Below are 27,582 nucleotides of genomic sequence, written 5' to 3'. Positions count from 1 at the left end.
ATTCCTTTTGTATGCCAATACAGCTCATCTCAGAACCGAACATACTTATATTCAAAAATGATTTGGCAACACCCTGAAAATTAAATGATCTTTTTTACATTTTCATAATTTCCTAAACATTTTTTGTTTTTTGGAACGCCCCAAATTATATAATTAGATAATACTGTACCTTTACAATGTGTGAGGTTTTAATCTTACTATGATCGACAATATTTTTGGTTGTTGAACATTCAAATTGAAAGTAAGTGGACTTTGAAAACTGTTGATGAAATGCTTTTAATTACCGCACTCTATGTGAAGTAGTTTCAATTGCAGATACTACGACAGAAGAGTTCAGCACTGCCAAGATATGAGTATAGCACACTGAATTTTGAACTTCATAGTTATAAAAATGACTGAACTGTGTCACAATAAAGTTATTTTTTTTATTAATCGTTTCATTTTTTCTAAGATTGTAGAGACTAAGGGTTAAGGATATTAGTAACTTTTCAACCAGGAAAAAATACCAATAAGTGGAAAGAATAAAAAGAAATCAACATATTTATTTCTTTACATATTACAAAACTGGAAAGTAACACATAATTCTCATTTAATTAGGGCTAGTTTTAACTTGTCGATGTTTGAGGATGGAAAGGAACACAAAAAAATGACTAACTTAAACAATCATTATAAAAAACAACGAATAAACCTCAATAGCAACAAAATTCCAAGCAAAACATTACACATCAGGGCTCGAAATTAACTTTTTCTCCTGGTAGTCCCATTGGGCTACCATTTTCTGAAGTTGATAGCCCAGTGACAAGGTCTGGTAGCCCATGCATGAATGAAAATTTTTTTTCGTCGGAAATAATTCATAATACTCATGTTGACACGTATGAGATGAAGTCGGCAAAGTCGAGTGTTTGGTTTAGTACTATGGACGCTATTTATAATTTTGTGTTTAATTGTGATTGATACATTGTTATTAAATAACTATGAAAATGAATTTTCATTGGCCATCATTTCCCGTGCCTGTCATCCAAGTACATCAGTTCAGATAATGATATTTCATTTAAAGTTTGTCGCAGCAAATTCGACTGCACTGTCGCCTTTTAATTTGCATGACAAAGTCATAGTCAAGCCTTTCTGTGTCCAGCTAGGTTGACTGTATCAGCGTCGGTCATCTCACAGCGATCAACATCATGTCAAACTAAGTAAATTCATGTCCCAGGCTTTGGTAGTCCGTGTGGGCTACCATTTCATGGGTTTGGGTAGCCCTAGGGAAAAGTTGGTAGTCTGTGGACGCGGGACTACCGCTAATTTCGAGCCCTGACTATGGTTCAGAGTGTTAATTTACAAAGTTCACTCAAAATGTACTTTGAAAACGATAGTATTTTGACAGCCGTACCGGCAGCTACTTACTAACAGACTGTAAAGTCTGTTGAAAAAGAGTTCTAAATATCGTTGTTTTTCAGGTTAAAACGTGATTGAATAAAAAGAATGTGTCATGAAACGGTAAAACAACAACTGATAAATAAGTAATTTTTCTCAAGAGTGACTTGAAACGCCTCGCCTGAAAGAAAATTTCATCCCCTTTCACAGAAACTGACTGCGTTTTTGAGCGCTGCAGCTATGAACAAGAGGTCTGGGGAATCCCCGCTAAAATCGCTCACACTCGTCCAAAACATTGATCGTTCGCTTTTGAGCTGCATGATTCAGCTTGTCAAAAATATTTTCATTTTGTGTAGATAATTTATAAAATTTCTTAATTTTTTCTTTCGTTTGTTAATTCAAAGTCATTTTAATGTTTTAAGATGCTTTTAAAAAATTCGAAACCCGCTAAAAAAGCGACTATTTGGCCAAAATTCAAACGGAAAAACACGAAAATAAAGCTCGAATCATGGGCTATATATATGAATACTTTCAGTCTCTTAACGCTCATAGCATGCTGTGTGTACACAGGCTCAGTGGTCTAAAAATAGCAAGTTGAAAACATGGCGGCCACTCTTGCCAATGCACGATTTTTGCATCGAAATTTTTCACTCATTTTCGTTCGTATGACTTTGAAACTCCAGGAAACGATTGAGAAGAAAGGGTTACCTTGAAGTATTGAGGTATTTGTTGATAATTTGCCAAATTAAATGAGAAAAAATGCTTCGAAAATTCCCACACACTTACACACTGAGCGCTTTCAGAAGCTGTAACATGTTCGTGTGGTATACCTACAGTAAGAAACAGGCCAACTCCACTGACCTTGAGTTATTTCCTGTCATCATTAATGAAATGTTACATATTAAGAGACCTGCTCAAACCATGGACAGTAGAGGGGGGAAGACTATCTATGCTAAAATTAAAAGGGGCTTGTTTCTGCTATGCATGTTGCTAATGTTGACCTTCAGTACCTAAAGTTTCAGACCTTATTTACTTTTGTCATTCTTTTTTTTCTGGTTTAAATATTTCTTGTTTTTGTTGGTGTACTTTGCAGAAATCATTGTCATAACATCAACATAGAATTTTCCTGCACTGAACAGATAGAAACAACATTTATTGTTTATCATTGGTACCCATACTGGTATGTACCAATTCTGATCAAATTTGAGCGACACCGTATAATTGCGGTATTTTTTACAAAAACCGATAGAAATAGTACAGGAAGTTGCCCATGTAATTTTAATCATGGGAAGAAAGCTCCAAGCTTGGAGCTTGCATCATGTGATATTGAAGGGACCATCGTTGGACGGGTATTGCCCCAACATTGTCCACTCACAGTAACACAGTAGCAATACAAAATCTGACAGTCGACAGTTTATTATAAGTGATTCATCGTTTATGCAAGGATACTAAGTATAAACAAAAGTTATGTAAATACGCACAGCCTGGTATGAGTGTGGGTGAGTGGACAATGCCATACCCATGGAAAGATGGTTCCTTCCATATCACATGATGCAAGCGCCAAGCTTGGAGTTTTTTTCCCATGATTCAAATTACATGGGCAACTTCCTGTACTATTTCTATTGGTTTTTGTAAAAAATCGCGCAAGTTATAAATGGTGAAAATAGCTTTTCCGGGGTAAGTGACCACAAAGCTAACACATATGTAAAAATCATCCTTGGTGAACTTCCCCTTTAAGCAAGAACATATATAGTAATTTCACAGAGAGAGAGATCATCTATTCCTACAGAGATAGATAATCTGTTGTAATTGGTTATGCAAATGTTTTATGTAATAGTACACAATATTTCAACATAATTAATAGTATCTGATGTGGTTGGTATTACTTTGGTTTATATCATATGCAGTACTTTGGTTTATTTCATATGCAGACTTCAAGTATTGAAACATCCTTGCCAATCAGCAATATTGAGATACCAAGCAATCCATCGGCTTTCAGTGTCTTTGCCAATATAAGACACTCCATGCTGGAAAGACATCTCAAGGAGAAAGTCCATCTTAGTTCCAGTACCTCAGAGTGGTTAGAAGATGTCGACATTGATGATGAGGAAGTTGACAAATCAAAAGCACTGATGATGAAAGTACCCAAGGTTGGTTGTCAACAAAGTTTTAAATACAGACCGGCCAGAAAGTATTTACTCACCTCAAAACTAAACATTTATCATAAAATATAATTAAACAAATCGCACCATGTGACTTATTTCCAAAACTAATTGACCTATGGGAGGTTCAACCCATTTTCATCAATACAGACCTGCAGCGTTCTCACCAGGCCCTGGTTCCGAGACATTCTCGTGCATATTTCTGTTTTGTCGCGGATTTCTGGGCCGTGCGCGCCAATAGTGGCGAGCATTTGAAATTATAAACTTTCGTGGAGCCAGCCGTATGGCTGACCGGCTGTATCATGCGCACTGTATATGCAGCCAGTACTTCTCGCCATGGATGTAAATGATTGATGCGAGCAATAACACTTCCGGGTTGAAACCGAGGCAACCTGGAAGCAATGCCCATCAGAGGGCGTACTTAAACCACAGTCACTTGTGATTCCATACATGATGGCTGCTGTGTGGTATGCATTATGTATACCACACAGTGGCCGTTGTGTATTGAACCACAAGAGACTATGGTACTGACGCACTAAATGTGTTCGCATTGCATATGTCCATGGAATTTGCGGAAGCTTGAGGCGTCATGGGCACAATCAATATTTTCATAGACTACGACAATAATAATCGGAACTACGAAAACACAAGAATCTGAAGTAGTTTTGGGTCAATTTTTGCCATTTTTGGTCAATATCTTTTGTTTTTCAAAAGTTACTCATGTGATAGTTTTGATATTTGGTATACAGGTTTCTAGGGTTTATCTTAATTAATGTAATATATTGAAATTATGATGAAATCTTCAATTTTGTATTTTTGCAGCTAATTTTGCCATTTTAGGTCAGGCCATCCTGAAATGAGCTATCAAAGACATCCACCTCCGTCATCAACACATGTGTTATAAAAAGTTATTCTCTACATGAAACAACAAGCTCTGTCGACTGTTAGGTCGCTTGTTTTTAGCTTGCATTTTGTGTTTGTATATATACCAAAGAGATGTTATTGTATAAGGTGAATCACTTCATTTGCATCCATTTGAATGTCTGTATGTATGTATGTATTTATGTATGTATGAATGTCCGTCCACGTCAAAAACTCCTAAACCGCAGCACCTACTGTCTTTGTATTAGGTGTACAGGTGCACCTAGGGGTTGAGATGTGAATTTGTTCAAATGAACTTGTCAGTGTCAAAAATATGCAAATGAAGGGAAAAACGGAAAAACCCTGCATATTGCTAAAACTCTGTAACCGTTGGTCAGGTTGGGTTGAAACTTGGCATGCAGGTTCCTTGAGGGATTCTAAATTAGATGTGTACAAATTGGGATGACATTTGCGTGTGTCTATTTTTGGGGTAATTTTTAGCTCCCATAGCCATATGTATATATGGCAATGGAAGCTATTCTTATAGGCTAGGGAAATGTCTGTATGTATGTATGTCTGTATGTCTGTATGTCTGTATGTCTGTATGTCTGTATGTCTGTATGTCTGTATGTCTGTCCGTCAACATCAAAAACTCCAAAACCGCTGCACATTTCATCTTGATATTTGGTGTGTACATGGATGATGGGCTGTAGATGAGATTTTGTTCAAATGAAGTTGTCATTGCCAAAAATATGCAAATTAGTGCCAAAAAAGGCGTTTTTGGTAAAAAATCTTCTTCTTCATAACCGCTGGTCAGACAGCTTTGATATTGGTATACAGATCCCTAGGGATAACCCAACTTGGATTTGTTCAAATTGTGATGAAATATGCAAATCTGTATTTTTAAGGAATTTTTGTCATTTTGGTCAAAAATTTATTTCATCAAAACCGCTCGTCTGACAGCTTTGATATTTGGTATACAGGTTCCTACAGATAAACTTAATATGATATATAGAATATATGATGAAATCTGCAATTTTGTATTTTTGGTGCAATTTTTGCCGTTTTTGGTCAAAAAATGTGTTTCTCAAAAACTACTTGTCTGATGCCTTTGATATTTGGTATACAGGTTCCTAGGGGTTCTCTTAGTGTGATATAGTGAAATTTGATGAAATCTTCAATTTTTGTATTTTTGAGTCAATTTTTGCCGTTTTTGGTCAAAATATTTGTTTCTCAAAAGTTAGTCATGTGATAGCTTTGATATTTGGTATACATTTTTATACATAATTATGATGAAATCATCAATTTTGTATTTTTGCAGCTAATTTTGCCATTTTAGGTCAGGCCATCCTGCAATGAGCTATCAAAGATCTCAACCTTCTTCATCAATACATGTCACGAAAAGTTGCTCTCTACATAACACAGCAGAGCTCTGTCGACTATTGGGTCGCTTGTTTTTTTCAAAACCGCTGGTCAGACAGCTTTAATATTTGGCTAACAGGTCCCTAGGATGACCTTAGTGAGATGATTTCATACAGTCAGGAAATACTTATTTTAGCTTCAGGGACATTGGCCCTATGTTCAAGATAATGCGGTGATTCAGTAAGCATTTGAAATGGTAAACTGTATTTGGTGTTGAAATGCGGTAAAAAATAATGAGAAAACATAGCTGAGGTGATTTCAGCAGGTTTGGTTTCCAACAAATATATTCAAAGTTTTTTTCAATGTTAAAGAGTCCTGGCAGATTTTGAAAAAAATCCAAACAAATGTCAATAAAAAAATCAGCCACAGAAGGTTTGTCAAAAAGAAAAGGTGGGATAGTGGGAAAAAAGAATGTACAATGTATCGGATAAAAAAGATAATGTTCCTCATCAATCTTCCAGACAACCCCCTTTTATCAAATGGTACACCCCTGATGTATTTTTGTGTGCAATTAACCATGCAGTGTATTTTAGTTTAAGATGTCAATCAAGTTAGGTAAGGATTTGAAAGGAATAGTCAAGTTCACCACAGTTAAATTTCTTAACTTTATCTCTTGTGTCATCATCCTTGTGTAATTGGTTAAGTTTGTATGTTGCTCCAGATGTGGATGTACCAGCTGTTCTGGAAGAAAACAATGTTTACTTTTCCCTGTAACGTTTCTGAGTTGATGATTATATGTTGAAATCTCTCCATGTATCTGGTGCATGGGCAAAATGTAAATATCGGTTGCATGTTATGTATTTCAGTCTATGTCAAATATTGTAAATGAAAAATCATGAACAGTTTGCTGTGTGCTTGTAAAAGATAACATGTTTGTCAATACATATTAAAACTGCCTTGCAGTTTGATTGTCTTAAAAATTATCACAGAAGTAGAAAAGGAAAAGAAACTAATCAATTGCTGTAACATATTCACCCTCAGTGTCTGTAGGCCTATACTTAACTATTTTATCATTACATTCAGCTTTTTGTTATATCTTTATCACTCTTCATGGGCCAAGGCACACTTGGGTCAATGTCATCACTCTGTGCCAGTCTGTGAATGTCAGTCTGTCTGTATGTGTATGTCCATGTTTCATACAATTGTTGGTTTGTTTTGATAACTGTATGGGAGCGAACAGTGATTATGTCACTATTTTTTCAGTTTTTAGTCAAAAAATCTTTTTCTCTGAGACCACTTGTCTGATTGCTTTGAAAGTTGGTATACATGTTCCCCACGATGACCTCAGTCAAGTTTATACAAATGAATTGAAATTTTCATATTTGTAATTTTGGGGTAATTTTCCTAATTTTCGGTCAAAAATTTTTTTATCCAAAAACTACTTTACTGATAGCTTTGATATTTGGTACACAGGTTCCTAAAGTTAATCAACATCTAATGTATTCAGGGTTCTCCCTAGGATTTTTAGCTCCCATAGCCATATGTATATATGGCAATGGAAGCTATTCTTATAGGCTAGGGAAATGTCTGTATGTATGTATGTCTGTATGTCTGTATGTCTGTACGTCTGTATGTCTGTATGTCTGTATGTCTGTATGTCTGTCCGTCAACATCAAAAACTCCAAAACCGCTGTACATTTCATCTTGATATTTGGTGTGTACATGGATGATGGGCTGTAGATGAGATTTTGTTCAAATGAAGTTGTCATTGCCAAAAATATGCAAATTAAGTGAAAAAATGTAAAAACATTCAAAATTGAAAAAACTCAATAACCACTGAGCAGATTACATGAAAAATTAGCATGTAAGTACTTTGGGCTGACATGAAATGATTGTGCACATCTTGGGTCAGTATCTTGGACTTGCTATTTTTCATGAATTTTTTTGTAATTTTCTCCCATTTTTGGTCAAAAAATCTCCTGCTCTGAAACCACAAGTCCGATTGATTTGAAACTTGGTATGGAAGTGCATAGGAGTGACCTTTCCCAAATTTGGGCAAATCGTGGTGAAATTTGCATATTTTTAGTTTACACGTCCATAGACTCCCATGTATAAGGCAGATCTCCATAGACTCCCATGTAAAAGGCCACGAAAAATAAAAATTTAGTTTCTCATCGTATTCATATTGCAAAAAGGATGCAGTGACACAATTTTTAGTCCCCACAGATGAAGTCCAGTGGAGCTTATAGATTGGGTCATGTCCGTCTGTTCGTCCATCCGTAAGTCCATCCGTTCACGCATATATCTCGGATATTTTGACAAAATGTCATGTGACCTTGATGACCTTTGATCTCAAATATACATATTTGTCCATAACTCAGTAACCACAAGTGCTACAGCCTTCATGTATGGTATGATGGGACACCTTATGACGCAACATATTGTACCTCATTAATTATGCATATCTAATTTTGAGCGAGCCAATAGAGCTAGAGGTCTGATTTTGGTATATAGGGATAACTTAGCAAAACAATTTTTTTGACAAATGTCACGTGACCTCGGTGACTTTGACCTCAAATATACATATTTGTCCATAACTCAGTAACCACAAGTGCTACAGCCTTCATGTATGGTATGATGGGACACCTTATGACGCCACATATTGTACCTCATTAATTATGCACATATCTAATTTTGAGCGAGCCAATAGAGCTAGAGGTCTGATTTTTGGTATATAGGGATAACTTAGCAAAACAATTTTTTTACAAAATGTCACGTGACCTCGGTGACCTTTGACCTCAAATATACATATTTGTCCATAACTCAGTAACCACAAGTGCTACAGCCTTCATGTATGGTATGATGGGACAGCTTATGACGCCACATATTGTACCTCATTAATTATGCACATATCTAATTTTGAGCGAGCCAATAGAGCTAGAGGTCTGATTTTTGGTATATAGGGATAACTTAGCAATACAATTTTTTTGGCAAAATGTCACGTGACCTTGGTGACCTTTGACCTCAAATATACATATTTGTCCATAACTCGGTAACCACAAGTGCTACAGCCTTCATGTATGGTATGATGGGACACCTTATGACGCCACATATTGTACCTCATTAATTATGCGCATATCTAATTTGAGCGAGCCAATAGAGCTAGAGGTCTGATTTTTGGTATATAGGGATAACTTAGCAATACAATTTTTTTGACAAAATGTCACGTGACCTCGGTGACCTTTGACCTCAAATATACATATTTGTCCATAACTCGGTAACCACAAGTGCTACACCCTTCATGTTTGGTATGATTGGACACCTTATGACGCCACATATTGTACCTCAATAATTATGCGCATATCTCATTCTGAGCGAGCCAATAGAGCTGGATGTCTGATTTTTGGTATATAGGGATAACTTAGCAGATACAATTTTTTGACCAAATGTCATGTGACCTCGATGACCTTTTACCTAAAATATACGTTTATGTCAATAAATAAGTAACCAGAGGTGCTATGTCCTTTGTATTTAGTAGGATGGGAGACCTTATGACAACACACGCTTTACCTCATTAATTATGTACACATCTAATTCTGGGCAAGCGAATAGAGCTAGAGATCTGATTTTTTGGCATATAGGGATTAATTAGCAATATAATTTTTTTTTTCAAATGTCATGTGACCTAGATGACCTTTGACCTTGATTATACATATATATGCATATTTCAGTAACCACAAGTTCTATACCCTCCAATTTTGATAGGATATTAGACCTTAAGATGTCACATCTTGTACCTCATTTATAATGTGCATATGTATTTCTTGGCTGGCCAATACTGCTAGAGGTCTGATCTTTTTCCCGATTTAGAACCATAACTTAGACATGCCTCATGTGTTTCAAAATTGGGAACAACGACATAGACCTATGTGCCCATAGATCTCAACATATACACTCCAGTGATACTTCTTAATGACCACATTTTCCTGCCCCATCAAGACTAATACTCCTATTACAAGTGGGGACTATGTCATTGTAAATGACTTGTTGAGTTAATGGTTGTATCACAGTATTCGATATATCTAATTCTGTATTTTTTCCATTTTATATTCTGAATAATTACATTAATCATATTTCACTGTCTCCAGTACATTTCATTTAAGTATTTTCACTTCATGCACTTTATCCCTTTCACACATGTTCAAATATCTGACCAGAGAACAAACACTAAATAGTCCAGGATGGGAGCTACAGTGTCATTGACGCTATTTTTTTATAGAGTAGCGGCTAATATGCATAATATTTGCATAATTAGTGTTTCAAATATTTGCATAAAATTTGCATATAGTTTGTGTTCCCCCAAAATTGACAAAACAGGGTACTTGTGGAGTAGAGCCCCTCCACTGATATTTTCAAAGTTAGTACATCCTTACTAAGTTGCAGAAGCTCCTACCCTTGTTTAACTCAAATAAAGAAAAGTTAGGAGAGTAAAATATTACAGCGATGAATTCGTTTCTTCGCTTCGATAAAGTTTGTATGTGCGATGTGTGATAGTGAGCATGCGTGCGTGAGTGCTTGATGAACTCTACAACGTGTGGAGCGGTCTCAGTCAGAAAAATGTAACAACTTAGCCGGCTATTGAACCACTCTTTTTTGGGAGTGGAGATTTAGCCGAGCAGTTCTCTCTGTGGCCTCTCCGCTAGGCGACTGATGCCGTATGTTGTGGGTTCGAATCCGATTGAAAACTAGCCGTATATACTGTAACAGTTGGTAAAACTGCTCAGATCAAAGAAACTATTAAAAGATGTAAAACAATGAGACATCAAAGTTTCTGTGACAGCATCGCAAGGAAAATACTACGTTTTTTTAGTACTTTTTTTTAGTACCCTGCGCACCCCCGGTTGCAAAATAGAAGAGTCCCACTCTGATGTCATATCCACCATTGTTTACAGTATTTTCATTCATGCACGCGATCTGGATTTTCATTCTCTTCACATGCATTTTCATTTGTTTAAAGCAATTAACACTCCATCTGTTAAGAGTTGTTACCACTGACTGTAACAATTTTCATTGCTATGTTGCTGTTTTCACAAGATACTGACCGTTTGATCTTGGAAAGTTGAGTTGCTTTAACGTGCAGCCAACACATGCCGGTGCGGTGACAGACAGTTCACTAAGCTATGTTACGCTGTTGATCGGCAGCATACATGATGTCTTTGCTTCGTTCAAAGTTTACTTTTTATTTCAAGATGTGAGTCAAACAGAAATTTCACAAATTGCCACTTCTGTATCTAGGGATTGTGTAATCAGTTTGATTTCAAAATATTTATTCAATTAAGAGCGGAAATCGTTGCTGACTTTTTCTGTCTTTTTGCTATGTTTGTATATCAATTTTTTCTGTCCTTTACAATTTCTTTGGCAAGGTGAAGTTAAATGCCGCCGGTACCGTGAAGGATGGGACGTGTGAAATTGTTCTGTTGTTAACACTATTCATACAAATTGAAAGGAGTAATAACTAGTGACATTGTAAAACAAAGAAGCTACAAATAATCAGTCTTCCTTTTGTGTGATCGTACGGAAGTTGACCAGTCGGTGCCATTGTGAACATTTTGTGGCTGAACCTCATAGCGTCGCAGGTAACAACGATAGCGTTGCGGTGAGATCGAAAGTGTCGCAGGCTTGAACGATAGTGTTGGGGGCCAGGATGCTGTTTTGGGCTTGGGAGAACCCTGGTATTCAAATTCTGATGAAATCTGCAATTTTGTAGTTTTAGAGCAATTTTTAGCTCACATTTGGTTATACCAATGTGAGTTTATCGTATAAGCTGAAGTCAATGGCGTCTGTATGTATGTGTGTATGTATGTATGTATGTATGTATGTATGTATGTACGTACAGTATGTCCGTCAACATCAAAAACACGCAAACCGCTGCACATTTCAGCTTGGTATTTGGTGTGTGGATGCATCCTGGGCTATAGATGGATTTTGTTCAAATGAAGTCTGCATTGCCAAAAATATGCAAATGAGCTTACAAAATGTGAAAATGGTCAAGAATTAATATCTGGAGAACCGCTGTTTTGATTGCTTTGAAAATTTGTGTGCAAGTACCTGAGGTGAACCTTATACAGTTTTTGAATATTATGAAGATATCCTTAATTTTGTATTTTGACTGAATTTTTTGGTGATTTTTCTCATTTTCAGTAAAAATTATTCTTCTCTGAAACCGCCAGCCCAATTGCTCTCAAATTTGGGTTGGATCTTTGCGAGGGTGTTACGCTTCTAATTTGTTGAAATTATGACAAAATTGGGAAAATTACTATTTTGGAGCAATTTTGTCATTTTTGGTCAAAAAACCTTAAACAGTATTTTCTTTCTAAAAGCCCTGGACAGACAGCTTTTGTATTTGGTACACAGACGTACAGATATGACAATAGTTGGATATGTGGAAATTGTCCTGAAATATACAAATTTGTATTTTTAAAACAATATTGTCATTTTTGGTCAAGAAAACTTGTTCTCAAAATTACTTATTTGATAGCTTTGTAATTTGGGATAAAGCCCCGAGGGATGTTATTAGATAAATTTTCAGCTCAAAGTGTTGGGAAACCCCCAAATTTGTATATTTTAGGTAATTTTCTCAGTTTGTGACCTTAAATGACCTACACCAACCCAGGATATGTTTTGAGACAGTTTTGAAGGCTGTGAACATAATTTTGTCATATTTGGTATCAATTTGTAGGAAAATTTGATCCAGAAAACAAAGCTTTGGTGAATTTTTTCATTGCGGACCAATTTTTGCAACTTTTCTAAGTAAGACATACAAGAACTGATGAGAAATTTGGATCCAGGATAAGTTCCAGATGTTGTAATCACCACCCACAGTGGAAGGCATTTCACCACCTGTAACTAACTTAAGTGCTGTTTACATTAGAATGATAACACTCATGGCATTAATTAAAAAATTCCCAAGGTTGTAAATATATTTCCTGTCAATGACATCTGGCGTTATGTAATACCAAGGGATGGATCATTTGATATTCAGGAGGGTAGGGTCTAGAAGATTGATGAGGTAGCATTACTTTTTTACCAGATCCCTTGTACATTTTTTTACCCACTCTCACCTTTTCCTCTTATCAAACCTTCTCTGTCTATTTTTTGTTGTTGACATTTGCTTATGTATTTAGGATCTGCTTGTCCCATTGCTATAGAAGTTGATATGCATGTTCCTAAAGATGACCTCCAGTACCTAAGTTGGAGACCTTATTTGCTTTTGTCATTCTTGTTCCTAGTTTAAATATTTCTCGAATGGACCAATTCAAACCAAATGTGAGCACACTGTCCTTGACGGTATTTTTCTCATTTGTGGTTAAAAAATTTTTTCTCAAAAATTACTTGTCCGATTGCTTTTATATTTGGTATACAGGTTGCTTTGGTTAATCTTCATATGATACATTGAAATTAGGTTGAAAAAGGCAATTTTGTATTTTGGGGGCAATTTTTGCCATTTTTGGTCAATAAAGTTGTTTCTCAAAAATTTCTTGTCTGATAGATTTAATATTTGATAGACATGTTCCTGCAGATGATTTCAAGTAAATATGTTCAGATTATGGTAAAGTCTTTAATTACCGTATGTATTTTTGCAGCTTTTTTTGCCATTTTGATCAGGCCAACCTGAAGTGGGCCATCAAAGATTTGATACATGCTCAACTGTAAATGAATATTTGTTCAAATGAAATCAACATTACCAAATAAAACGCTAATGAGAGACAAAAGAGTAAACTTTGTGAAAATCCCAGTAAACATTGGTCAGATTGTCTTGTCAAGGCAGCCAACATACTATACTTTACAAAAAGTGTTGTATTGAAGTCACCATGAGTCAGGGTTCGCGCTAACGTTCGCCACAGTTGCAAATTGTGAATAAATGTCCGATGTGGCAAAAAAATTGCTACGCCTTCACCACGCGTGGCGAAAGCTCATGACCGGGTGCCGTGTTGGGATCATTGACCCTAGACGCCTTCGAAAGTCACGTCAGTCCTGCGATCCCAGACCAACGGTTTTCCCAAAGGACCAAGAATTTCGACATGCGGGTATTCATTGTGATCGATCCAAAATATGTACTGGATTATTTATGTAGCCTACTATTCTCACAACTAGTCGTTTTTACAAATAAGTCTACGTTATTTTCTACATTCCAAATGCTGCAAGCATCATACGAAACATTTGACCACGTACGTTGCGTCAGGATGCAAGCATGAAGGGTAGTTTGAGTTCACGCCGGCCAGCATAGCAGCACAACGTATTCCAAACAGTGTGCACCATCGTTAATCACGCTGGTTTTGTCACTTTTAACGTATCGAAATAACCCTTAGATCAGTCAGATTATCGAAAAATTCAGTCATTTAAATATCTAGCTTTTGAACAAAATAATTTGTTGCTCTGTTGTACGTCAAGCGATGATCGACGGCAGAGTTCCTGAGCGTGCAACTGACAGACTGAAGTGATGGCCTTGGGCTTTGCCCAGAGCTTAAATGAGCATACATGAAAAAGTTTCAAGATCCCCAGTTTGTATACTCCGGTCCGGTTTTTTCATTACGTGTTGTGCAAGTTTTGTTCCAAGAACTCTATTTGTTGTTTGTGCAATAATAAAAGTTGAAATTAAATAGAAGTTTTTGTCCCTGTCTATAAAGAGAGGGGTCAATTTATTCACCTTCATTCATGAAATATAAATCCGAACAGAGTTAAGACCAATTTTTAGCTCCGCTGTCAGCGACGCGGAGCTTATCAAATAGGTTGATTTTCCGTCATCGTCGTCCGTCGTCCGTCAACAATTGCCTTCTCCTCTGAAACCGCAAGTCAGATTGCTTTGAAATTTTATATGCAGTTCACTTGGGGTGACCTCACGTAAGTTTGTTCAAATCGTGGTGAAATTTGCATATTTGTATTTTTGGGGCATTTTTGGCAGTTTTTGGTAAAAAAATCTTCTTCTCTGAAACTGCTTGTCCGATTGCTTTGAAATTTGATATGCAGTTTACTCAGGGTAGGTTCAGTCAGATTTGTTCAAATTGTGGTGAAATTTGCATATTTGTATTTTTAAGGCAATTTTTGTTGTTTTTGGTCAAAAAATCTTTAAAAATCTTCTTCTTCAAAACTTCCAGTCAGATAGCTTTGATATTTGGTACATAGGTCCCTAGGGATGATTTATTTTAGATTTGTTCAAATTGTGCAGAAATATGCAAATTTGCAGTTTTAAGGCAATTTTTGCCATTTTTGGTCAAAAAATGTATATCTCAAAAAGTACTGGTCTGATAGCTTTGAAATTTAGAAAACAGCTTCCTATATATGAACTAAGTAATATGTATTGAATTTCTGATGAAATCTGTAAGATTGTATTTTTGGGGCAATTTTTGCCATTTTTGGTCAAAAAATGTGTATTTCCAAAATTACTCATCTGATAGCTTTGAAATTTGGTATACAGGTTTCTATAGATAACCTAAATGATCTTTATTGAAATTATGATGAAATCTGCAATTTTGAATTTTTCGGGCAATTTTTTCCATTTTTGGTCAAAAATGTGTTTCTCAAAAAGTACTGGTGTACTAGCTTTGAAATTTGGTATACAGGTTTCTACAGATAAACTAAGTAATATATATTGAATTTCTGATGAAATCTGTAATTTTGTATTTTTGGGGCAATTTTTGCCATTTCCGTCAAAAAATGTGTTTTTCAAAAAGTGCTGGTCTGATAGCTTTTAGATTCGATATGCAGAATCCTATAGATGAACTTAATGTGATGTTTTGAAATTATGATCAAATCTGCAATTTTGTATTTTTGTGGCAATTTTTGCCATTTAGGTCAAAAAATTTATTTCTAAAAAAATAGCTTTGATATTTGGTATATAGTTTCCAAGGGATTATTGTAATATATGATATATTAAAATTATGGTGAAATCTGCAATTTTTATTTTGGGCAATTTTTGCCATTTTTGGTCAGAAAATTTATTCTCAAAAAACTACTTGTCAGATAGCTTTGGTTGACATGTTCTTAGGGATGATCCGATATATTCAAATTATAATGAAATCTTCAATTGTGTATTTTTGCAGCTAATTTAGCCACTTTTACAGGCCACTGAAATGAGCTATCAAAGATTTCCACCTTCTTCAGCAACATGTGTCAAAAATAGTTATTCTCTACATAAACACAGCGGAGCTATATCGGCCGCTTGTTGTTTTATACACATTTTTTTAATTGAAGGACAGATAACTTTCACAAAGGACCTGGAGTTTTACCGTGCTCCTTGTCATTACTATCTGCAGCTATAAAATTGGCAGAAAATGTGCTCAGCAGTTTATCTGTCGAGGAATTAAAGTGTATGTACAACAGCCTTGGCCAAACATGTGGATAATAATGTAAAAACGTTATTGAAAATAGGGTTTGTGCAATCTGTATGTGAAATTGATTTGTTGAGTGTGGCTTATAAAAATTGCTTGAGGCTAAAAAAAATTTGATCATTTTAGCCACACTAACAGACTGTGGCTACAATGAAAACATTCCTAGCGCCAACACTGTGAGTGAATCTACAAGAAGCGGTATACAGATCTTGTAAACAACCAGCATTTCATTGACAATATTGAGGATAACATAAGTATATTCGCAATTAGTGTAATCTGTATAGACAGTAAACTTTGCTGCTTAATCCAACAAGGTCAGCTTACTAATCATAAACTCTTACATCTGTAGATGTAAATATGTCAATTTCGTATGAAAAAATGCTTGGAAAATTTGGTTTGAAAGGTTTCTGTTCCTTTCCATTGTCGTATTGTATATTTATGAAATTGTTTGACAGCATTCCTGGCTTTGACTTATACAGTGATTCATATACTGTATCACTTCATACTATATTTAGACAATTTTTGGACCAATCCTGATGGGTGTAGCATGCTAGCAGGGTATGCTTACCCATTCTGGACACCTGGTACCACCACTAACTATCAGTGGTTCAGGATGGTCCTACCGTAAAAACCCGATCAATTCGACCAGAAAAAAATAATTACGATTTCAAAATCGTCGAATTATTAGGAAATTCACAACGCCGAAATAATTTAAGTGGTCGAATTATTAGAGATTCGATGTTTTACAGGGTTCATGAATGATATGTTACCACCTTTGATGATTGAAATAAATCCGACTTTCCTGAAGTCCCGACTTGGACATATTCGGTTTTGAAAATTGTATTGTTCTGTGTATTTTATCAAAATAAAAATGTTCAAACACACGTGGACAAGGACAAGTTTAGTTTTACTTATTACTCTTTTTAACCCGATGTCGATATATATTTATGTTGTAAGATGGCTTCCGACTTTGACAAACTGCTGTGAGTATATTACTTTTCCGATCCTCGATCTCCAATATCTCACCGCTCAGAAACGTAAGTAGTGCATGATGTTGACAAACCACGTGTTTCCCCAATCCCGCTAATATCATTTTAGAAATCCGAGTTTACAATACTTGGTTACGGTTCGACATAGTACTGTATTCGTTAAATTCCCATAATTAAATACCGGCACGCCATGCTATGTTTGCCAAACATCAGGTAAGTTATAGTCTGCCGTTGTTTTGAAACGAAATATATTGTAACCAAAATTGTCTTCACGACGGTTTCTACATGAAAATTATGTCGGAACATTTGCCGACATAGCTGCATCCCTTAGTCCTGTGATAAACGATTTTGACGTACTCTTCTTTTTTTACCAGACTTCTACGTTTTGCTTTACTTCCTAATAAAAGGTTTCACCTTTTTTCGTGACAATTGGACAATATCATGGCGTTTCATCTTTTCGACGGCAACGATTCACTGACAAAATTGTTCGATAGAGTTGTCAACTTTCACTCTTGTATATCAAATCCCTCCGTTCGTATTTGATAATGTATAACTCTACGTTTCACTACTTCAAGCTTTCATCATGTATGATCATATTTGCCTCGTCTTTTCTGGAAAGTCTGCTGCTTGACATTGCGTTTCGTTCGTAAATGCGTAAATGTCGGTATTTCGATCAATGCAAACGAAATATTAATCTGCTCCCCGATTTTGTCGATAATTTATTAGTCCCCTCTCCGTACATCGCATTTTATTATTGTCTTTCTTTATTTTCTCGTTCATTGTGTAATGATGAGTGCAAGTTCTGTGATCTTATGTCTTTGTATTCATGTTTATTTAACGGTATATCTCTTTTTGGAGGATGTGGTGGCCCTAAAAAGGGCCGTTTGGTTTGGGTTTGACTTAGTTTGACATGGTTCGTTGGTGGTTTTGAGGCCCTGAAAAGGGCCTTTTTGGGCTGGAGTTAGGTGACTTATGCTGTCGACCTAATCACCATCCGACACACTTTCAAAACCCTCGAACCATGGTTCTTCTTCGTCGTCCCCTGCGTCGAAGAGCTCCGTCAGCACGTCAGCGATGACTTGCTCGTCGTGGGTCAGGCCGTCCTCGCTGCCGTCTAGGGCGTTTGTGATGCCACAAACCTTGAACGATTTGCTCACCATAAACGGTTGACGTTTCAGACGACGCCATGCTGCTGCCACCCAGTCCACCACAGTCTGCTTGTCCGCCGGTGTCAGTCTGCCGTCGTTGTCCACATCGTTGGATGCTGCAGCCTTCTCTGCAGCGGAACGGATGAAGGACGTCCATGACTTGCGCAGCTCCGCCTTGAAAGGTTTGTTGAGGCAGACGTCTAGAGGCTGCAGTTTCGACGTACAGCCTCCGGGGATCACAGCCATAACGGTATTCGATCGACGGAGCTTGTTCTTCACCTCCTCGGTTTTATGGGCCCGGAAAGAGTCCAATACTAACATCGAATATTGGCGTTTGGTGTAAGGCACCCATATTTCGTTGAGCCATCGCAGCATCAGATCTTCGTCCATCCATCCCTTTGCCTGAACGGCGACGACGAAGCCTGGCGGAGCCTCAAGGCTGAGTTCTCTCTTCCCCTTAAATATGATCATGGGAGGAAGGACGTCGCCGTTCGAGGCCACGGTGAGAACGACGGTAAGATGTCGTTTTTCGCTCCCCGTTGTACGCACCTTGATGGTCTTGGCACCGCGTCTGTCCACCGTCTTGTTCGGCACTAGGTCGAAATACACGGGTGTTTCATCCATGTTGCCGATGATGTCAAACTCGTCCTCTTCCCGTTTCTTCCTCACGTACTCGTGAAAACTTGCCATGAGTGATTGCAAGTTCGCGGGGAGCTTCTGTGCCATGGACGTTTTGGATCGCATGGTTAAGTCATGCCGATCCATAAAACGACGGCACCAACCTTTTGACGCTTTGAAGTCGGGCCTCGTTGTCGGATGAGCTGGAGGGCATGAGCACAGATAGCCTCTATTGAGACAGGTAGCTGCAAGTCACGCTGCCTCAGTACCCATGCCAGGATTTCATCATCGAGTCTTTTTGGTAGCCTGTACGCCGTCCACCACCGAAGCGCCTGCCACCAGAGGTAAAGTTTTCAACCTCGAAATTGTACTTTCTCCACGTCTTCAATGTCGAAGGCGGGATATTGTACAACTTCGCGATTGCGTTGTAACCGAAACTTTAGCCTCTTCAAATATGGCTTGGCGCTGCTTCGGCGTGTACGATTTGTACAAACCCTTTTGGACGGCGTTGTCACCGGTGACTTGGACGGCTCAGGTGTCTGTAGATTACCTGCTCGGAAGCCGGTGAACCTTCGTCATGGGTGCCGTGACGGTCTCGAGTCGTGGCTTCTTCGGTGGACGGCCAACTGGTCGTTTCTTCGGCTTCGTTGGCTTCGTTGGCAGCGGTGCATTCAGGAGCAATGGACTGATTGCAGGAATTTCTGCCGTCGCCTTGGTGAAAAAAGAGTCGATGCGCTGCATGTCGAAAGTGAAAGCTGGAGCTGTTCTTCGTAGAGACGACCGAACCAATGTACCTGACAGTGCAAATTTCATGGGTATTTATCCCTAAAACTGCACATTAATATGGAGTGCTAACAAAGTGACAATGGCATAACCAATAAACTTGTATACGATAACCAACCTATCTTCTATCCGTGTTTTCTATTCACATACACAGACAGTATACACACTCACTGGTATATTTTTTCCTATAGTTATGTAGTTTTGTTTGCAAAGATTTACGATTGTTCACAACAGAAAGTTTCGAAAAAATGTAAATTAACATGATACATACAAGTAACTCTGTGTAACAAACAAGAAAACGCAAATCCGGTATCTATCTACGAAAGTGAATCTACGTCGAACGACTCTCATTCATCAGTGTGTGAAAGTCTACACATTACGTTCTTATTTACTTTTGTTTCACCAAACCGACCACTTAAAACATGAAACACGATGCAAAACTCAAAGACTTCATATAGAAGACAGAGACGACGATGTTAACACAGAAAACAGAAACATCGATGCGTGGTTTCACTTTAATAAAAAATGCTATCTTACAATGATGATGTACACGAACACAGTGCACAAACAAACAAACGACATAGGGAATGAGGTTCCCCACACAACATGGACACTCAAACACCGTCGTCAAAAGACTATAAAACACGAATAGAATGATACACTTCAAGTTCTAAATGGATATACATACCACTCTTTCACTCTTCCTTAAATTCACCCAGTAAACGCAATTCTCTTTCTCTTTCACTGCTATCTCCCCGTGTAAATACAGTCTATGGCCAATACACTATCACAACCAACATTTCGTAAACTTTAAGAAATGCAGTAATGTTCACAACCGGGCTAAAATCATATCACAAAGCATCTATAATTTGAAATTGTGTGTTCTTCAATAGCAAAGATAGTCGTTGCTACTCATCTGTCTTCATTGAGACGAAAGGATGTTACGAAATGCTAAACGAAACTGTCAAATACTTGTGCTGTCTTCATGACATCGATATTTAAATTTGGAACGTTTTCCCGCCTAGTACAAATTCTTTATTGCGCTAACATTCGGCATTCACTTCCCTTGTACTCTACGGTATGTGAAAGATTCTACGGTATGTTGCAATAAACGTCATGAAATTTGTATTACGGTACCGTCACGTACATATGATATTTGTGGATGTTTTAAACGACACACTGAAAAGACTGACGTGAAAAATAAAAAAAAGAAAAAATCAATGGACACTTCTTCAAGTCATATTTTTTACAGTCGAATGCCTCACAAGTGATAGTTTGAAACATTTTGATTGGTCGGTTACACAGACTGGAGCTATTAGAGCTGTTGCAATTGTATACCCAAGTGATAATGTGCACGCTCTATTGGTACATTACGAAGTGGTAAGTAGATATTCAACAAAAATATCGTTTGATAAGCTTCAGGTGGCTTGTCTTCTCAGTTATCCATTCATGTTCATACTTTCGATTCTTTAGCTTGTCCTCCTCTTCTGATACCTACCTTGTCAACGCGACATCCTGTCTCTCTTCATTTGTACCAAATTGGCGTGTGCACGTGATGAAATACTAACAGTACCGAACCACAATATCTGTTCTTGCGTGGCATATTATGATGCGACATTCGCAAATAATCAGAAAAAAGTGAAAGCTGGATAAAAATGCGCTATTAGAAGTTCCTAATATGTCATATCCGCCATTGCTGAGATGCCAGTTCAGCTAACTCAACGTCACGACGTCGCGACGGCAGTGTTAGTTTTCTCTTTCGACACGAGCCATTTAAGCCATGTTTCAAATGAATTAAAATCGTATTCAAATAATAAGCAGTGAATACAACGAATTTCACAGCAATGTTGTTGCTGTTTCGCTCTTTTAAAGGTCTGTTGGTTTATTTGATGCAGCAAAGACGTACTACGGTAACACGGCATAATACAGGAGCCAATCAATTGAATATTCACGTAGAACCAATGGTGAGGTATTCATGCAAAATTTTCTCCCGTTTCCAGTAATTAATTATTAAATAATTATTTGCCCGGCGGTAAAAAATTGTCATCTTAGCTCGAAGTAGTGGATTTGCTCACACCTATGGTGAAATCTAAATTGGTTATCAGCGATAACAAAGTTCCGTTGTACCGTATTATGTACATTGTCATCAGTTGCTAATGAGCTTTTGTACAGACTGAAAAGATCAGGATAAAGCAATATCCTAAAAAATATTAACCTAAGACATCTCCATAGTACATTTTTTTATATCACCGCACTGATATGTTTATAGTGCGAGTGGTTTCGGTCAGAAAGTAAACACTCAGCACCTGGTAGCTTATTCCCGTCTCGGTTGACATAATAGACGTGCTAAGAGGCGCTGTGTATCGGTGAATCGTGATAATGTATTGTTCACGTACGCTCAATTGGTTACGAAGTGGTAAGTGTTTGATAAGCTGAGGTGACTTGTCTTCTCAGTCATCCATTCATGTTTATACGTTCGATTCTTTAGCTTGTCCTCCTCTTCTGATACCTACCTTGTCAACGCGACATCCTGTCTCTCTACATTTGTACCAGATTGGCGTGTGCACGTGATGATATTCGATAAAATGCCCGCCACTACAGTAACTCGGTTCTCTAGTACTTTCTATGGTTCTACATGGGACGTTATGATCCAACATTTCTTACAAAGGTACGAAGTGGGAAAAAAATTCTATTTTCACAACTTTTCGACATGTTGAAAAGTGCATCGTAACTTAAAATCTCCGTTCTTTTTCATATAGGGGAGGGAGAAAGCATTCGTTGATAAACGCTGAATTAAAAAAAAATTGACAATGTCTACCTCCCGAACATGGAGACCAACCGATCACGCTTTTAACGACACAAGATATCAAGAGAAACAAAATCCACGGACGTGTTTGAATATTAAAGTAGACGATACCGTTTTGTTTGCTCGATAACCACGTGAGCATATGCCGAGAAACGTCTGTTTAAACGTTTACCTGTTTTCCTTCGAGCGGTGACAACGATGAAAGGGCAAAATCACGTCAGTCGCGGAGCTATGCCATCAAATATATCTGTGAATTTCAATACGTTGATGTCATCTCTGATTTCAGATGAAGGACTGGCAGTATATATATATATATATCATTCTAATGGAAGTTTTACACCCAGTCAATTTGTGCTGCATCGCGTCGCATTCGTTCATGACTCGATATAGATTTTTCGTGTACATTTATTAAACTCGCAAGAATCGTTTTCCTTTCTGAGAAATATGCGTACCCATCAATGACTGATAAGTTTGACGTCCGCATCATTTTCCAGTCTCCTTATTATTGCTGTTTTATTGAGTTGCTACTATCGACAATGTTTGTCTTATATGGAAAAAAATCGACCAAGTGCGAGTTATGAAAGAATAGATTTCTCCCGAGGGAAAGTGTGGCGTCTAGATGTCGCACATCATAGCGTCCTTGACTACTGCGTCATCGAGAGTGGGCGTTTCGTAAGCTTGTTTGACCAATTAAACGTAATCATTTTGCATATGATTATAGTAACGAAAACATGCTGATTGCTGATTGGTTAAAATATGTATAAAATAGCAAAGAAACTGTGAGATCAATCACTGTCATCGTGACGTTCTGTCAAGAAAGATGCCTCTGAAGAAAGTCATAATTCGCGGTGTGCTTGCTGTTGGTGTGCAACACTACGGAAGTGGTCGGCAGCTGTCTGTGGGCGAAGGCTACGAACTGGTACGTCAAGATGGGAACCCTCATGACAAGAATGCGGTTGCGATCACTCGTGACGGCGTCAAGTTTGGCAGTTTGAAAAGAGATGCTGCAAGAATCATCGCTGTCTTTATAGATGCTCGTGTTCCACAAGGCAAGATCTACCTTAAACCCAAGAAATCGGCATTTCACCACTCCAGAAGAGTCGGCATTGCACAAGTTTGCAATGTCGGATTTTACGTAAGCGAAAATGCCACAAAGCTAATTGAAAAAGTTCTGAAGAGAACTGATTACGAGTGGCAAATCATTTAACTGCCTTTGGCACAAACAAAACGGCCCTTTTCAGGGCCAACACATCCTCCAAAAAGAGTTTACCGTATACATATTTTAACCCCATTCATCCCCAAAGGTACTTCGATTGCCGTTAACTATCATGAGCTATGACTTCTTTCTTTCCATTGTACTGGCAGAGTCGGCTTTTGTTATGCATGTAGTCGAAGCTGCAGCGGCAGTTTGTCAAGATAGGTCGGTCGAATTAATAGAGATCGAGAAAGTCCCAATTTTAGTCGGTGGTCGATTTGATAGGGCCCAAATAAAATTATGTTTTGTGAAAAAAATAGGGTGGTCGAATTAATAGGGTGGTCGAATTGATCGGGTTTTTACGGTACTTAAATTTGTAAATCTCAAATATCCCGTGGACCTGGTAATGTATTACCTTAAATGGAAATGATTATTGGAACAGTTTAATGTCATATTGTCTGTGTAAGTCAAGTAATTGCTTCTGTACAAATTCCTGGTTTGATGCTTTAAAATTTGTTTGGACCTGCACTTTATAAAAACCGATGTACAGATGTGATGCCACAGGCTCTTTGATAGGTTTTTACCATAGCTCACATTTGGTTATACCAATGTGAGTTTATCATATAAGCTGAAGTCGATGGCGTCTGTATGTATGTATGTATGTATGTATGTATGTATGTATGTATGTATGTATGTATATAAGTATGTACGTATGTACAGTATGTCTGTCAACATCAAAAACACGCAAACCGCTGCACATTCAGCTTGGTATTTGGTGTGTGGATGCATCCTGGGCTATAGATGGGATTTTGTTCAAATGAAGTCTGCATTGCCAAAATTATGCAAATGAGCTTACAAAATGTGAAAATGGTCAAGAATTAATATCTGGAGAACCGCTGTTTTGATTGCTTTGAAAATTTGTGTGCAAGTACCTTAGGTGAACCTTATACAGTTTTATGAATATTGTGAAGATATCCTTAATTTTGTATTTTGACTGAATTTTTTGGTGATTTTTCTCATTTTCAGTAAAAATTCTTCTTCTCTGAAACCGCCAGCCCAATCGCTCTCAAGTTTGGGTCGGATCTTTGCAAGGGTGTTACTCTTCTAATTTGTTGAAATTTTGACAAAATTGGGAAAATTACTATTTTGGAGCAATTTTGTCATTTTTGATCAAAAAATCTTAAACAGTATTTTCTTCTTAAAACCCCTGGACAGACAGCTTTTATATTTGGTACACAGACGTACAGATATGACAATAGTTAGATACATGGAAATTGTCCTGAAATATGCAAATTTGTATTTTTAAGACAATATTGTCATTTTTGGTCAAGAAAACTTGTTCTCAAAATTACTTGTTTGATAGCTTTGTAATTTGTTATTAAGTCCCAAGGGATGTTATTCGATAAATTTTCTGCTAAAAGTGTTGGGAAACCCCCAAATTTGTATATTTTAGGTAATTTTCTCAGTTTGTGACCTTAAATGACCTACACCAATCCAGGATATGTTGTGAGACAGTTTTGAAGGCTGTGAACGTAATTTTGTCGTATTTGGTATCAGTTTGTAGGAAAATTTGATACAGAAAACAAAGCTTAGGTGATTTTTAGCCCACATTTGGTATACCAATGTGAGGTTATCGTATAAGCTAAATCAGTTCATTTGCATCTGATTTGCATGTCTGTATGTCTGTATATTTGTGGGTATGTGCGGATGTATGTCCGTCACACACAAAGGCTCCCATACCGCCAAAGCTACCATCTCAGTATTTGGTGTACAGGTAGATGCAGGGGTTGAGATGTGAATTTGTTCAAATGAACACATCAGTGTCAAAAATGTGCAAATGAGGTAAGAAAAAGGGAAATCCTGCAAATGTGCAGGAGTGATGGCATACCAGTAAGAAACAGGCTGACTCCACAGATCTTGACTCATTTCCTGTCATTGTTTATGAACTGTTACATATTAACAGACCAGTTGAAACCATAGACAGTAGAGGGAGGGAAGACCGTCTATACTAAACTAAGAGGGGCTTGTTTCTGCTATGCATGTTGCTAAAGTTGACCTCCAGTACCTAAAGTTAGACCTTAAAGAGGCACTCTCACTTGGTAACATTTTTAAAACCGGTTTTTTTAATGCCAACGGTCGATATTTGACGTGGCGACTGCGCGCGGATCGCGAGATATCGATAAAAACATGTCCTCAAAAAAGTTAAAGTTTGAATTCCGGTGGCCCACCTGAATTCAGCTTCCGAACATAGAACGTTCGGCACTGGGGCCATTGTCAACTAAGCTATGGAGTACGAGTCTACGCTGACGCTGCTGTACGCCACAGCAGTACCACTCGCGTCGGTGAGCGGTCATGTCCCATGGGAGAAAGCAGAGTCCTACTGACTCGGCAAAAAAACGAAAAACAAAGTTTGCTGATTCCACCAGAATGCGCATAGGTGACTAGCACAGATAGTTGCGGTTGATACAAAGTATGCATAGTGGCCGCCGCGTGGTATGCGCGCATACCACACGCGGCGGCCGCTATGTATCGAACCACGCGTAACTGTGTTGCAGACGACAAAATGTAGTCATCAGAAGCAACTAATATTTTACACGTAAAAACTGATATCTATGTGGTATTGTTTAAAAATTTAATACAACTGATTGAGAATAATGAAAACGACAAAAACTAAGGAGAAGTTTAAAAAAGAATTACCAGAGGTAAAGGCATTGATAATAATGTATATAAAGTCATCGCAGAAGGAGGTAAATTAATTGCGTCATTCGAACGTTTTTGGACTCCTTAGAATATCGTCAATCAGCACAACAACACACTTTCGGGGGATTTCGGGTCATAACCAGAAATGATCGTAAAACTTCGGGATGTGAAAAATACGCTCGGGAAATGACATGTTTTTATCAATATCTCGCGATCCGCGCGGAGTCGCCACGTCAAATATCGACCGTTGGCATTAAAAAAAGTGTTTTAAAAATGTTACCAAGTGGGAGTGCCTCTTTAATTACTTTTGTCATTCTTGTTTTTCTGGTTTAAATATTTCTTGTTGTTTTTCTAGTTGTACTGTGCAGAGATCATTGTCATAACATCAACGTAGAATTTTCCTCCACTGAACAGAAAGAAACAACATTTATTGTTGATCATTGGTAACCCATACTGGTATATACCAATTCTGATCAAATTTGAGCGACACCGTATAATTGCGGTATTTTTTTCATAGCAGACCAATTTTTGCAACATTGCTATGTAAGACATACAAGAACTGATGAGAAATTTGGATCCAGGATAATTCCAGATGTTGTAATCACCGCCCACAGTGGAAGGCATTTCACCATCTGTAACTAACTTAAGTGCTGTTTACATTAGAATGATAACACTCATGGCATTAACTAAAAACTTCCCAAGGTTGTAAATACATTTCCTATCACATAGCGTTATGTAATACCAAGGGATGGAACATTGATATTCAGGAGGGGGTAGTGTCTAGAAGATGGATGAGGTAGCATTACTTTTTTACCAGATCCCTTGTATAATTTTTTACCCACTCCCACCTTTTCTTTTTATCAAACCTTCTCTGTCTATTTTTTGTTGTTGACATTTGCTTATATATTTGGAATCTGCGTGTCCCATTGCTATTGAAGTTGATAGGCATGTTCCTAAAGATGACCTTCAGTACCTAAGTTGGATACCTTGTTTGCTTTTGTCATTCTTGTTTTTCCTGGTTTAAATATTTCTCGAATGGACCAATTCAGACCGAATTTGAGCACACTGTCCTTGACGGTATTTTTGCTAGGAAGTTTCCCAATTTGTCTATGATACTGCAATACTTTTTTAACTGGGGGAGGGGTGGCAGTTTGGGATATACCATTATCATGTTGATGTGGCAGTCATATGACCAGTGG

At 37.6% G+C, this 27,582-nt stretch overlaps 1 protein-coding gene across 3 annotated transcripts in view; it reads left to right on the top strand.

The window, feature by feature from the left end:
- LOC139130331 (E3 ubiquitin-protein ligase MYCBP2-like) overlaps window positions 1–27,582 on the top strand; it is a 688,708-nt gene that overhangs the window by 23,494 nt on the left and 637,632 nt on the right. For all 3 annotated transcript variants that reach the window (XM_070696083.1, XM_070696082.1, XM_070696081.1), the window contains exon 3: window positions 3,303–3,521. In XM_070696083.1, the coding sequence (XP_070552184.1) occupies window positions 3,303–3,521 (219 nt within the window). The remainder of the gene's footprint in view (window positions 1–3,302; window positions 3,522–27,582) is intronic.

The sequence above is a fragment of the Ptychodera flava genome, chromosome 4, assembly GCF_041260155.1.
Source record: "Ptychodera flava strain L36383 chromosome 4, AS_Pfla_20210202, whole genome shotgun sequence".
Classification (NCBI taxonomy): Eukaryota; Metazoa; Hemichordata; class Enteropneusta; family Ptychoderidae; genus Ptychodera; species Ptychodera flava.
This window is presented reverse-complemented; position numbering and strand designations above follow the sequence as displayed.